The sequence below is a fragment of the Lactuca sativa genome, chromosome 9, assembly GCF_002870075.4.
Source record: "Lactuca sativa cultivar Salinas chromosome 9, Lsat_Salinas_v11, whole genome shotgun sequence".
NCBI classification, from domain to species: Eukaryota; Viridiplantae; Streptophyta; class Magnoliopsida; order Asterales; family Asteraceae; genus Lactuca; species Lactuca sativa.
Window position 1 is genome coordinate 21,203,598 of NC_056631.2, and position 13,972 is coordinate 21,217,569.

Below are 13,972 nucleotides of genomic sequence, written 5' to 3' on the forward strand. Positions count from 1 at the left end.
ACAGTCCAGTGGAACACTAGCAGGCTCGCAACCTGTAGGTGTTTGTGAACGATATGTTCACCGGTGTACTCCATCCCCCACATGGTTGCCTTTAGGACATTTATTGCTGAGGAATCCCCTTAGCAGTAGTGTCCGTCCCGATGATGATCCTTAGGCTAGGTCCCTTATGATAGGTGTTTAGGGACGTAAAGTGAGGATAACGGGAACGGGTAATCGGGTTATTGTTGATCGATGAAATTAATAAACTTATTTATTGTGGGTTGGAAACCCTATGTGCTCACCAAGCTCCCAAGCCTGACCCACTCAGTTTTATGTATTACAGGTAGTGGCGCATGAGCATAGGTGTGATGTTTTGGACGAGGGATTACGGATATAGGCCTGTAGATATGAAATAATGTAGTAAGGCTTATATTGTACTGTTTATGCTTTTGATCTGTACGAACATGACATCCCGAGTCTTTTAATGAAATACATTTCTATGGAAATGCTTTTGATAAATCTTTATCATATTTTTGTTTTGGGACAAATTCCGCAACACTTTCATTTAAAATGTAACTATGATTTTTAAACAAAGCATAAACAAACCGGTCTTTTCTGGCCGTGATTTTGGGGATGTCACATACATTCTATTCTTTTCAATGTAACTTATGTTTATAATCATAATCGTTATTATGAAAATATAAATAAGATTTATCATTGGTTCCATGTCATTATACTGATCGATCTACTTTCGGGGGTAATGTCTAGGCTAGATTTAGTGTTTAAAGTGTGATGTGGACTTTCCACACAGTATACTTTGTATACCAAACAAACCCTACATCTAATATGATCGTACCTGGCTCCTTAATTGATAGATCTTGATGTAGACATTCAAATTGTTGAGTAATCTAGACTATCATTAGTCATAAGAAGTAATACACTAAGACTTACTGATAAGTGAACCTAGGTCACATCAAAGAAAAGACTAAGTGCTGAAGCGAAGCGTTGCCCAACTTTCTAGTCATCCACTTTATCAAGTAGGTGGATAGTTACTTTCAACTTACACATAGATATAAAGTATCTAGATGATTAAATGCTATATGTGTTTATTATATGTATTACTTGGTATATGTGTTAAATGGATTATATGATTTTTACTTGATTTAATCATATATGTATTTTCATATATTTATATAAAATATATTGGATAGTGATGGGTGATAAAAATGATAATAGGACTTGACTATTGATAAACCGGTCGTCTAGCAGAGTATAGATGACGACCATAGATTATTCTTGATAGTCCAGTGGAACGCTAGCAGGCTCGCAAACTGTAGGTATTAATGAACTATTTGATCATTTGATTTACTCTATCCCCCCCCCCCTATGATTGCCTTATGGACACATATTGCTAAAGGAATCTCATAAGCAGTATTGTTTACTCGTTGATGATGATGATCCTTAGGAAAGGTCCCTTGAGATTAGTATTTGAGGATCAGTATGTGAGAATAACGGGAATAGGTAATTGGGTAAATTATTTGATGTGAATTATATAACTAAAGAACTTAATTATTGTGGGTTGAAAACCTTATTTGCTTACCAGGCCCCAAGCCTAACCTACTCAGTTTCTTTGTATCAGGTAGTGGTGTGAAGACACTTAAATGATGAGTGATTTGAGGAGTTTGTATGCAATTAGTATAATAAGGTGGTGTAAGAACTAATAAGACTTGTTTATGTTTATGTATCTGTACTGACGACATTCCATGGTTTTTTTAAAATACATTTCTTCATAAATGTTTTGATAATACTATTATCATGTTTTGGGAACAAATTTCGCATTAATTTTTATATTCTGAAATAAATAAAGCATAAATAAAAAGTTTTAAATTGGCCGTGAAAATGGGAATTTCACAAGTTCCACTGAAAAATAGGTTTGGAAACAATTTCTAATGAAACTAATTACTTTATTAAGTATTATGTTTTTTTCAACGACATCAAAGATGTTTGTAAAGAAGGATTTCATAGAGTAATTTTAATGGATAGATGTTTTCTTAAAGGCATATGTAGGGGGGGGGGGGGTTATTTTAGTTGTTAGAAGGTATGCCAACAACCACATGTATCTAATTGTCTAGGATATAGTTTGTGTTGAAAACAAAACCCGCTCATAAGTGATTTGTTGATTTATTGATTGATGGTATAGTTTGTGTTGAAAACATATTGAAAACAAAACCCACACTTTTGGGTTCGTAGAAAAAAACACTTTTTGGTCTGATTCAGTCGTTGAAAATTCGAAATCAGATTATTAGAGTTCAAAAATTGGTTTTGGGGTCTCATAGAATCAACAATGAAATCGATCCTGGGCTTATTTAGATAAAAGAGAAGAAATCATAATTCAAAAAAAATCAAACAAATAAGAAAATAAAACTTGATTTTTTACTGGATGGCATTGCTTCTAAGCTTCTTGATGGATGGTCAATGATGGCTCACTCACTAGATGCTATTGGGAATTTTAGAGCCAATTTCAGAAGAAAAAAAAAACTCGATGAAGATGGCTCGATGTTACTGATTTGGGAGTGCAGAAAATGAAAAACCGCTCTCCTTCAATACCGGAAGAGAGAAGGGGTCGGTTCAATTGTTAATGATACTGAACACTAAAAATTTGATTGCCCTCTTCAACATTCAATGAATCGACGTGACAACAACATGAATGAAGCGGGAAATTTGTCGCCTCTTTTTTTCTGATTTTCTTTTTTTTAGCATAATCACACCTAGAGTACAAGAAAATACATATATGGTTCTTTTATATATATATATATATATATATATATATATATATATATATATATATATATATATGAGAAATTAAATATCCACTAACATTTTGTTTTTACTCATCCTTCTACCATATCAAATGATGATAAGTAAATTAAATTATTATTAATTTTGTGTCATTAAATATAACACATTTCAACATTTAATGTGAAAGGAGGATGAATAAAAATAAAATATAAAAAGATATTTAATTTTCACACACACACTCTCTCTCTCTCTCTCTATATATATATATATATATATATATATAGAGAGAGAGAGAGAGAGAGAGAGAGACTTTCAAAATGAGCCCTAGGCAATTTTTTAGCTCAGGGTTATCGCCCAACCTGCCTCCTATTGGGCCAGGGCCGTGTAGTGTATATAATTGACTTTGTATAAAAACTTTATTTTAGTAGATTTTATATTAAATTGTTAGAATGGTATTGTTGCGGACTTTTAGTCATGAGTCTCATAAGATGTTAAGATACATTTGATGGATTGCATGAGGCACACTCTAGGGATCAAACCCAAAACCAAAGCATAAAAAAAATTGCAAATTTAAAGATTTTTGCACTATACCCACAAAAAAACATCAAACACCATTTTTGAAGTTTTCTCTAAACGTATAAAAAGTTGACCATTACATATGCATTTAGCATAGGACGAAAAAAAGCAAGGGAATGAGAAGAGTGACCTCATTTTGCCACTAAAACTTGATTATAATGTATAAAGTATAAACAAAATATAATTACAAATGTTGGCCCTTACAAAATCACATCACATTTTGTAGCGGAAAGAAAGATATTATGATCAAAGTAAAAAACTGGAAACTTCCAATTCCAAAGCTTCTTACACAGTTACCATCACCACCACATGAATGTCCATCAACAACCTACAGCCACCACATTCTTTTTGTGTTTTACACAACTAAGCTAAAATCGGTGAATGGATTAAGCTGTAATTGAATATACAGTGGTTAAATAATTATTATATGATCAGATTTGGGGGGAATCAAAAGGGAAACAAGCGTCGTCTTCATCGGAGGTGGAGGTTGTGGTGGTGTTCCAGAGAAAATTTGCGTAAGTGGCTGCATAAAAAGAGTTGAGAGGATCAATAGCAATGGCTTCTAGAAGAATCTGTTCAGCCCCCCATAAATCCTTTCTTATTTCCCATAAGAAGTTTGCGTATTTGCTAAGTGCTTCTGCATCCTTCGGCTCTACTTTCGAACCCCTTTTGAAGTACTCTTCCGCTCTGTCCACATAAATATATATCAACTTTAACCAACTCATGAACTACAATCTAATTTTATAATTTTTTGACAAAACTGCAAAAATAGTCCCTGTGGTTTGCATTTTTTCAGGAAACAAGTCCAAACAGTGACTTTTTTTGATTCGTGGTCCTTTTGGAGTGGTTTGTATGTGAAAATGGTCCCTCCGAAAATTGAAATGACTATAATACCCTTGGGGTATTTATTTTTCATTTTTCTTTCATTATTCTTAAAATTTAATATTTATTTATTTATTTTAGCAATTAAAAAAATAAAAAGGGCCCACCTCTCTCTCTCTCTCTCTCTCTCTCTCTCTCTCTCTCTCTCTCTCTCTCTCTCTCTCTCTCCTCATTCTTCATTTACAACCAAGAATCCCTATCGCCTTCATAGCCAAATCACTTCAAAATTCCCTAGATCACATTCATATCGGGTTGAAGATGGTGGCCCTGATCAAAATTCCTAAATCACATTCAAAAAATACCTAAATCACATTCATATAAAAAATCCCTAAATCACATTCATTGCTTCAGTAATCCCACCATCAAAAATGGTGGCCTCGATCAAAATTGTGTAAGTAATCACCAAAGGTTTACAGTTATCCTCCCAGTAGCTTATCCTCCAGTTGGCTGAATCGATTTGACGAAGGATCTGAAAACGGAGGATTTAAAACGTCTTTGAGCTCAAGAGAAAGAAGAAGTAGAAGAAAAGCACAGAAACAGAGTAATAAACCCTAGTTGTTTTCACTCCTTTAATTTCAATGTTAATTCCAAAAAGCTGCAATTGCTACTCCCATTGTTGTTCTGGAACGATTTTTTCGTGTTTATCTTGCTTCTATAAGACGAATTCTGACTGAAATTCGAAGCAAATATGTGCGATGTTGTTTAGAAAGATTACTAATTTCATGAACAGATTACGGAACAATTAGCTTGGAGAACGATATCCTCACCCTAAATGCAATTCGCACCTTCCTTCTGAGACAGAAGAAGCGCAGGAGCTGAAGGCGGTGACAAGCTCGAAGATGGTTGAAGCATCAAAGGTGATGGCAATATGGTTGCTCCGTTGCTCCTCTCGGCTGCTTTCCCCTTTTGTTGTCGGCTGTGGAGGTGGGTAGCACACGAAGTGAATGCAGGGTGTTTGGGCTATTTGATCGACGGGAAAGAAAATGAAGGAGGAAAGGAGTTACAGAGGTGAGGGCAGCCACCAGTTCCTCTTCCCTTGCTGGTGGTATCCAAGAACGAGAGAGAGAGAGAGAGAGAGAGAGAGAGGGAGAGAGAGAGAGAGAGGGGTGGGTCCTCTATTATTTTTTTAATTGTTAAAATAAATAAATAAATATTAAGTTTAAAAAAAATGAAAGAAAAATGAAAAATAAATACCCCAAGGGTATTATAGTCATTTCAATTTTCGGAGGGACCATTTTCACAAACAAACCACTCCAAAAGGACTACGAAACCAAAAAAGTCACTGTTTGGACTAAAACCCCAAAATTTTGCATACCACAGGGACCATTTTTGCAATTTTGTCTAATTTTTTATATATAATCATGAAACTGTTTACTGATTTTCTTTATAATAAGAATACAAAAATCACCCTGTAAGAAAACCAAAAGATATTCTAGTCCACCTTTTTTTATAAAAAAATTTTGTATTCACATATATCTTCTTGATCATACAAGATATTAAACCACACATTGATTTTCCCCTTATCCCTTCATTTTGTAAAATGACAAATTTCGATTTCGATTTTTTTGACAAAGAAAGTTTCGATAAGATGTTTATGCGCCTTGGTGTCACTTTCGCACAAAAGATATTTCATCATGCAAAAACCAACACTGGGACCCAATAATAACATAAAGTGTGTTCACGAAAGAATAGTTTTGTTGTAAGCTTATGAAGCTTTAGATTCCCACATAATCAACACCCAAAAAAGAAATAAAACAAGTACAAACATATTGCACTTTAACATAAAAATACAAAAATATCTTACGTCTAATTTTCTTTGTTCATGTTTGAATATACTTGTATTGTTAAGTGTAAAATGTAAATGCAATTTATAATTTTGTAAACCGATGATGTAATTGTAAATGGAGTTTTTTAGATAATTAAATGCAAATTAAGAATTAAATACCTGTCGTAATCCTGAGCTACGATGTACAGAAACTGAGCATAATTAGCAAGTAGAAGCGGGTTATCGGGTTCTTCTGATAAACCCATTTGATAGAAAAGCTCCGTTCTGAAACGACTTTCGCCGTCCACCTCTTCTTCCACGACTTTCGCCGTCACCGGCGAGACAAATTTTTGCATGGTTTGACGATCAAGAACTCCATCTCTGATCAGTCCATGCATATTATCTGCTTCTCCTACAATCGATTTCCATAAACCCGATTCCTCTTCTTGGGTCGCCTGACCCGAAATTGACGGGTTTATTGTTGACGACGACGAAACTCCATCTGGAATAATTTTCCGGTGATGTGCAACAGCCCCATCAAAACTATCCTCACCGTCTGTGCCGCCAGCTACAGGCCTGAATGTCCCACCGCCGCCGTTGACTCCGCCAATTGAGGTGGTTTTCGCAATTGAATTCACCGGAAACGTCTTGATTGGTAAAGAATCAATTTTGGTGTGGCTCTGGTTTTCGATGATTGAAATAGACTCTATGGTGGTGGGAGGCGGCGTCACTGCGAAGGCAACGTTACTTGACATGGCAAACACGCTGTAATTCGCTAGAAGAATCATCACATACATCATTAATGTAGGTGTTTGTGAAAAAACCTGCTGAAATAACCAAACAAAAGATGCGTTCATCTCTTTCTGTACCCTAACCAAAACCTCCTGTAAATCTTCGTAAAACAGAGCTTCTCTCATATGAAGAGTGTAGCTCTGAAGCTCACGAATTATGAATACCATTGAAGAGAAGGCTTTCTTCACTGAGCAGTAAGCAGATTCCCCTGCTTCTCTGAATCCTTCCTGCCATTGTTTCTTTTTCTGTATGATCCGTAACGAAAAGGGTAGCTCCATACTGTTTGCCTTCCGCTCTATACTCGCCGGAATCATATCCCCAACCCAATCCGGCTGCTCCACCTTCGAACTAACGAATGGTTCAAGATTCTGCATTTCTGATTCGAGTACGTCGCCACTGTCCTTGGTAGTATTCTCATCGTCATCAGATACCTGGAACAATAGAGCCAATTCCTGAATCTCTCGACAGAATTCTTCGTCTGAGAAATTTGCATCTAAGCTAGCACTCACGACGTGTTTAATAGACTTCCGTCCTTTAGATTCAAATGACTGAGATCTGTTTAGCCCAAATATCGCCGGTCGATGTACGCATCGAAAAAACAGTGCAACGTCGGTTAATCCCCGTCGTCTCCTTGGAGGCGAGGAGATTGCAGAAGCTAGGGTTTGAGGTGATGAAGAAGGCGGCCAATAATTCGAAGATTGTAACCAGTTCAAACACCCACTCGCCACTTTCACTCCCATTACCTAAACAGAGAAAAGGCGTAAACGAACAAAATTATCGTCACGAAATAAGCTAAAAGTTAGAAACAGCTTTTGGATCAAAACATTTCTTAAACCTGCACGTAATCAAAATAAAGCAACAAATCAACATAAAAAGTGAATAATCATAACGAATCTTAATGTAAACAAGTTTCAAAGTCTCAAAAAGCGAAGAACATGAACACCATATAACACGCACATACACACACATTTTCGGGCACTAAAATAGGATCACAAAGCATAACCGAAGGGAAACAACAAATAGCACACAGTAATTCACGGAAATTCAATTCGAATGCAAAGGCAATATGTAAATTATGATTTCTCGAGATCCACCAACCTGAGATATTGTTTTTAGCTAGCACGTCGGTGATGTCGCTGGTGAATATTTTCAGGTAAAAATTTCCGGCAAAAGGCTCCCGGAGTACGGACCGTAGCTCCAGTTAAGAAGAGGAAGAAAGCTGCGTGGAATTCTCCTCACATGAAAATATCTTCAGTGTATGTACACTGTGTATGTGTGTATAACTGTAGATATCATGGGACCGGACCGTATACGAAGACGCAAAGTATCAAAAGATTAAAAAGTTACACATGACCCCCTTTAACTTGTTTAAATCCATCTTTTGTACTCATTTTTGTTTCACAAAGGCACAGAATAATTAAAAGAATAAGCGGGGCGAACCGGTAGCAAAGGGGTATCTATATACGCAAGATTTGATACACGGATGTCTTATACAATGTTATGATATGATGTGTCTTTCACAAGATGCATTTGTACTATTATGCAATCATTTTACACAAAGAAATTGGTTGCAATGTAATAGGACGATAGCCGTTGAAGAGAAGATGGTTATGTTTTTACATGTTATAGGACATAATGAACGTTTTCGAGCGGTTAAAAAAAAAATTCATCACTCAACACAAACGATTCATCAATGTTTTCATGAGGTCCTACGTGCAATGATGTGTTTTGCAAGAGAACTTATAGTACCAGCCTTGTCTACTCCAACAAGAAATACCTCAGAACGACATAGACGGCTAATACACATATTTCCCGGAGCAATATGTACACTAGATGGAACACTTATACATGCAGTTGTGCCCGTTGATCAATAAACTCATTATAGGGGAAGAGTAAAAGGTGAATGTTATCAAAATGTAATCGAAATTTGTGATTTTATATGATATTCACCTTTGTATGGGTTAGATGGGAGGGCATAACACATAATTCTAAAGTTTTGAAAGAAGTTGCATTTAATCCGACTTTTGGATTTCCATTCTCTCCACCAGGTTTGTAATTTTCTGTAAGTTTTATTATCTATATTATTTATAGGGTATATTTATCAATCATCAACAAATAAATATTACCTTTGTGATGATGCATACACCAACACCCGTGGATTTATGGCTCCCTACCGCAATACTAGGTATTAGTTAGCCGATTTCCGAAGAAACAGAGCTTTAACTAAGGAAGAAAGTTCAATCATGCTCATCTACAATTTAGAAATATCATTGAACGTGCTTATGGTATATTGAAGGCGAGATTTCTAATTTTAAAACAAATGGCTCCTTGTCCTTTGCAAAGAGACATAGTCATTGCTTAGGTTATGGTACATAATTTTATAAGGAAATATAATATTCAAGATGAGTTATTTACGAGCTTTGAACAAAACACAATGGTTACTCCTGATATAGAAGGTGGGGGAAGTGAAGACCAAAACATAAAAGACATGGAATGGGGTTCAGAAGCCGTTGACTATATGACTAACTTTCAAATGGTTCAAGTTAAATGTTGTACTTTTTTATTATGTATGACAATTTGTATTTGGATTTCGTATTACACTTTGTATTTGGATTTTAAATGATGTATGTTTAATTTGAATTTTATGTGATAATTTGTATTTTTATAATTATTTTATCAAGCACAATGGACAACACAATGGTAATATGGTCATTTTTATCATTCAACACAATCAGTTAGATAAATAATCAAATAATATAAACTCAATCAGATGTGGACTCAGTCGGCATTTCTAACCTGTCAGCTTCTAACCCAGTCAGCTCTAACCCAATCAGCAACTATCAAACAACCATTTAGTATTTAATCTATAAATTTATATGTAAAATATTAATTTGTGTGTGTGTGTGTGTGTGTATATATATATATATATATATATATATATGTATGTATTTATTAAATAATTTATTCAGTTTCTCCGATTTAACCAAGATGATTTAAATTTAATCAAAATCAAACCAAATAAGATATCGTTATTTGGTTAACCAAACCGAACTAACGGAAAACCAAATAACTCAAACCAAATAAACCGAATATCATTTGATTATATTTGGTTATTTGGTTTTTGAATTTTTACGACACAACCGACATGGCGTCTCTATAGAAATTAATAGGCCAACTACATCCTTCGTTTCTATTTTTTTTTTTTTCAATACTTTTTCTTCAAAATAGAAAAGCCCATTGTTGTCTTATCTTTTCATTTTTTTATAAAAAATCATAATATTTTTTTAAATTCTAATATCAGTTTATTGATTTTGAAGACCTTATATAAAAATTAAAAATAGACCCATACAATTTTCGGATTGCCAATGGATATGAACCGATTAGCGACATATAGATGGATTAGCAACGGATAATGATAGGTTAGCGGCGAATAGTGATGGATTAGTGACAAATTAAGCTCAATTCAAATGTCCTCGTCAACTTTCTCATATTTTATCCATTTTTATTCAACCTTCCTGAAGTTCATCATTTGAGTAAGGGAAAATGACTCTTGAGGGTAATTAACTTTTGCGTTTGTACTCATTTGGTCCCTTTTCTTTTTTTTGTATTCAATATACCATCGAACTTGTTGTTGGTGTTTACCATAGCCCTTTTGACCGGCTTTTGACCTGTGATAGCCGGTCAAAGGGTTATGGTGAACATAGACAACAAGTTCGATGGTATATTGAGTACAAAAAAAAGGAAAGGGACCAAATGAGAACAAACGCAACAGTTGGTTACCTTCCTGATTCATTTTCCTTTTACTCATTTACAACAAATCTCATATCATCTCCTACTGATATTAATGACTTTTATGAGATTTATTCTTGCTTCTCTTCAAAACATAACCTACGAAAGGACATTATTCATACATGTATAACTTTGTAATGCACTTGAATATTTATTAGGGGAATCTTGACTAAGCGAGCGCATTTCATGACTACATTTACATATCCAATCAAATGATTTATCATATCATGGATTCTAAACAAGTCTACAAACGAGTGGAATCACAAGTGCTATGATTTTTGAATTTATTTAGCTTTAAGATCGAACTCATGGGATAAGATACAATATCAATATGTACAATATTATGGTGTATTGTACATATTGATGTTGTATCTTATCCCATGAGTTCGATCTTAAAGCTAAGTAAACTCAAAAATCATAGCACTTATGATTCCACTCGTTTGTAGACTTGTCTAGAATCCATGATACGATAAATCATTTGATTGAAATGTAAATGTAGTCATGAAATGCGCCTGCTTAGTCAAGATTCCCCTAATAAATATTCAAGTGCATTACAAAGTTGTACATGTATGAATAATGTCCTTTCGTAGGTTATGTTTTGAAGAGAAGCAAGAATGAATCTCATAAAAGTTATTAATATCAGTAGGAGATGATGTGGAATTTGTTGTAAATGAGTAAAAGAAAAATGAATCAGAAGGGTAACCAACTGTTGCGTTTGTTCTCATTTGGTCCCTTTTCTTTTTTTGTATTCAATATACCATCGAACTTGTTGTCGGTGTTTACCATAGCCCTTTGACCGGCTATCACAGGTCAAAAGCCGGTCAAAAGGGCTATGGTAAACACCGACAACAAGTTCGATGGTATATTGAATACAAAAAAAAAAAAAAAAAGGGACCAAATGAGTACAAACGCAAAAGTTAATTACCCTCAAGAGTCATTTTCCCTTTGAGTAATGACAAAACTCTAATGGATTAAGTTTTTGGGCCATTTGACAACACATGTACGGTCACATACCCCGTATTGAACAAGGTCGGGCCTCTTGTAGCCAAAGAAGAAAAAAATATACAGAATTACAAAATTGGTCCTTGTATTTATAGAAAAAATCCCATGTTCATGTCAACCTTGTTTATTGTTACACCTTTCGTAGTTATAGTTTGTTGTATGGTTGGTTTTTTATCGTTAAATTCAACTTTTGAGTTGTTAGTTCGCTTGTAATGACCGTTATAACGTTACAAACTTCTTAATTTTTTTTAAAGTGCCCAATATATGCTCTTGAAATATTTTTTTGTAATAAGTTTTGGGTCATAAGAAGACTAAAGTTGGCTTAATCTATTTATGTGTAACACCTCATTTTCGTCTTATAGTATAATTGACCACGGAAATAGGCGTCTTTGATAGAAGATTATTTAGGATATATACTCTTAACGAAAGTTGTAGTAATCATGAAACTGAGAGTGTGTGTGTGTATAGAGAACGCACAAATATGTTTTCATAAGAGGAATTTATGATTTTTAGAAGTTTCAGCGTAACAGTATATGTCATAAAATCCAAAATAGAAATCGGTCGATTGTTAAGAAAAACAATCTAAATGAGAGTTGAAGATCTCGTCTATGATTTTGTCGATATAAAGACAATCGAGAACGGAATTTATATGAGAGAGATATTATTTTTATATGGACTTTAATAGTCGACAGAGTCTAGACAAAAATATAGCTTTAAAAACATAAGCTTGTTAAAAAAATATATCTTTAAAATTAAAGTGAGAATTAATCGACGGAGTCTAAACAAAAGTTGTAGATCTCGTCGATAGCTACACATGGATATAAATAAAGTTTAAAATGGAGCTATTATGAAGAAGATATGGAATTTACAAAATCCGCGATTTGCATGGTGCATAAAAAACACGCGGTGCACACCTTCTAGAAGGTGCAACGTGGACCACAGGGATATTGACACGTGGCATGCAATGGATGGATCGATGTTACCCTAGTACACAACACACACCTATGATGCACGATGCACGACGCACATCCTTACTATAAAATAGATAGCTCTGACTTCCTTCATTTCTCACATCCATTCTCACATCTCTATATCTCTAGAAACCTCTTCCCCCTCAAGTATGGCCTTTCTCGGTTTTTGGAATGCTTTAGCAAAGCTCTAGGGCAGTAAGTCAGGCAAATATAAGTGCTTAGTATCGAGGTTCTGCCCGTTACTTTTCGGCTTTTCACCTAAGAATCTCTATAAGAGAAACTACACTTACTAGACTTTTAGGATAACTCATATTCATAGTTATAGTCATTATTAGGAACCTATAAATACTAAATTCGTTAATAATTCTAGTTATAATGTTGATTGATCTACTTACGGGAGAGATATCTAGAATGATCATGTTGGTTTGGTTGTTGGATTTCAAAAAGGTTGTATGTTGAAATGGTCTTGCCTCCCATTTGTCTTGTATGGTTGATCCTCATTTGATAGAACTCTCGGTATTCATTAGGATTAGTGAAGGGTCTAGTTTTCATTACCATATCATCATAGGAATTAATAGATTGAAGTATTAACAATATCTAATATTCTTTCATTTGTCATTCATATGTATTAAACCAATATGAATTTCAATCTAGGTAATAGAGACCTTGGCATGCTTGATTAACTCCTTCCCATGCATTATATTAACTTACCTAACTATCCTAGCACAAACTCCATGACAACGAGAGTAAGACCCACCAAACGAACTCCCCACTTGACCTTTATAAATAGCATTTATAAGTTTAACTCATAAAGCATTCGTTTCATCGTTATCTTCATTTTTGTAAAAGAGACGCGTTAAGAGGTTCTTTGAGCTTCCAAAGAACCCAAACCCAAATCGCCCTTATTCTTAGAGACCAAAATTAAGTTCTAACTAAACCATATTGTTTTTTGGTTGGAAGGATCACCACCCAAGAACAATTGAGACCATAAGGATTCCAAATGCTTTTTAACCTGGACCAACATAAAAAACAGAAAATTAATACGTTCACAAAAATAATATATACCATTGTCTCATGTTAATCTTAATCTTTTTCTCTTTTTTTCCAAAAAAATAAAATCGTTGATGTAGATATTACGTGGCATGATGGTCGTCTTCTAAAGACTAGATGAAGTGGTGTCATGTTTGTTATGACCACCTAAACTCCCACATGAGTTGTGGCTTTGATTTACCATGACAAGGAAAAAATATGAATAATGTCATGGTAATGGAGAAGATATGAAGAAAAGAGATTGTGTGTGTGAAAAAAAAATTACTACACATTTATTTTAAAAAATCAATTTGATAAAATAATATATATGGGAACTTATCTTTGTTATGACAAAAGTAATCAAAACATGAAATATAACAAACAGAAA

The 13,972-nt window shown here is 34.5% G+C and overlaps 1 protein-coding gene across 3 annotated transcripts; it reads right to left on the reverse strand.

Annotated features, from left to right (window-relative positions):
• Nucleotides 1–3,594: 3,594 nt before the first annotated feature.
• On the reverse strand, nucleotides 3,595–8,055 carry LOC111880070 (uncharacterized). Of its 3 annotated transcripts, XM_023876480.3 has the most exons (4): nucleotides 7,892–8,054; nucleotides 7,303–7,536; nucleotides 6,182–7,224; nucleotides 3,595–4,041 (listed from the first exon to the last, which is right to left on the reverse strand). In XM_023876480.3, exons 2-4 carry the CDS (start codon nucleotides 7,531–7,533, stop codon nucleotides 3,786–3,788), a joined length of 1,530 nt encoding a protein of 509 aa, XP_023732248.1. In that variant the 5' UTR covers nucleotides 7,534–7,536; nucleotides 7,892–8,054; the 3' UTR covers nucleotides 3,595–3,785. The 3 variants fall into 3 exon arrangements, with proteins under 3 accessions (XP_023732248.1, XP_023732247.1, XP_052623463.1); XM_023876479.3 differs by having other exon boundaries at nucleotides 6,182–7,536; nucleotides 7,892–8,053; XM_052767503.1 differs by lacking the exon at nucleotides 3,595–4,041 and adding an exon at nucleotides 4,377–4,705 and having other exon boundaries at nucleotides 6,182–7,536; nucleotides 7,892–8,055.
• Between the last annotated feature and the right edge of the window lie 5,917 nt (nucleotides 8,056–13,972).

What these genes read in the sequence shown, in the direction of transcription:
- LOC111880070 (XM_023876479.3), bottom strand. Translation starts at nt 7,533, where the DNA reads ATGGGAGTGAAAGTGGCGAGTGGGTGTTTGAACTGGTTACAATCTTCG. An exon ending in GTAGCTCAGGATTACGACAG is followed by an intron (nt 4,042 to 6,181) that starts GTATTTAATTCT and finishes TTATGTGGACAG; the next exon opens with AGCGGAAGAGTACTTCAAAA.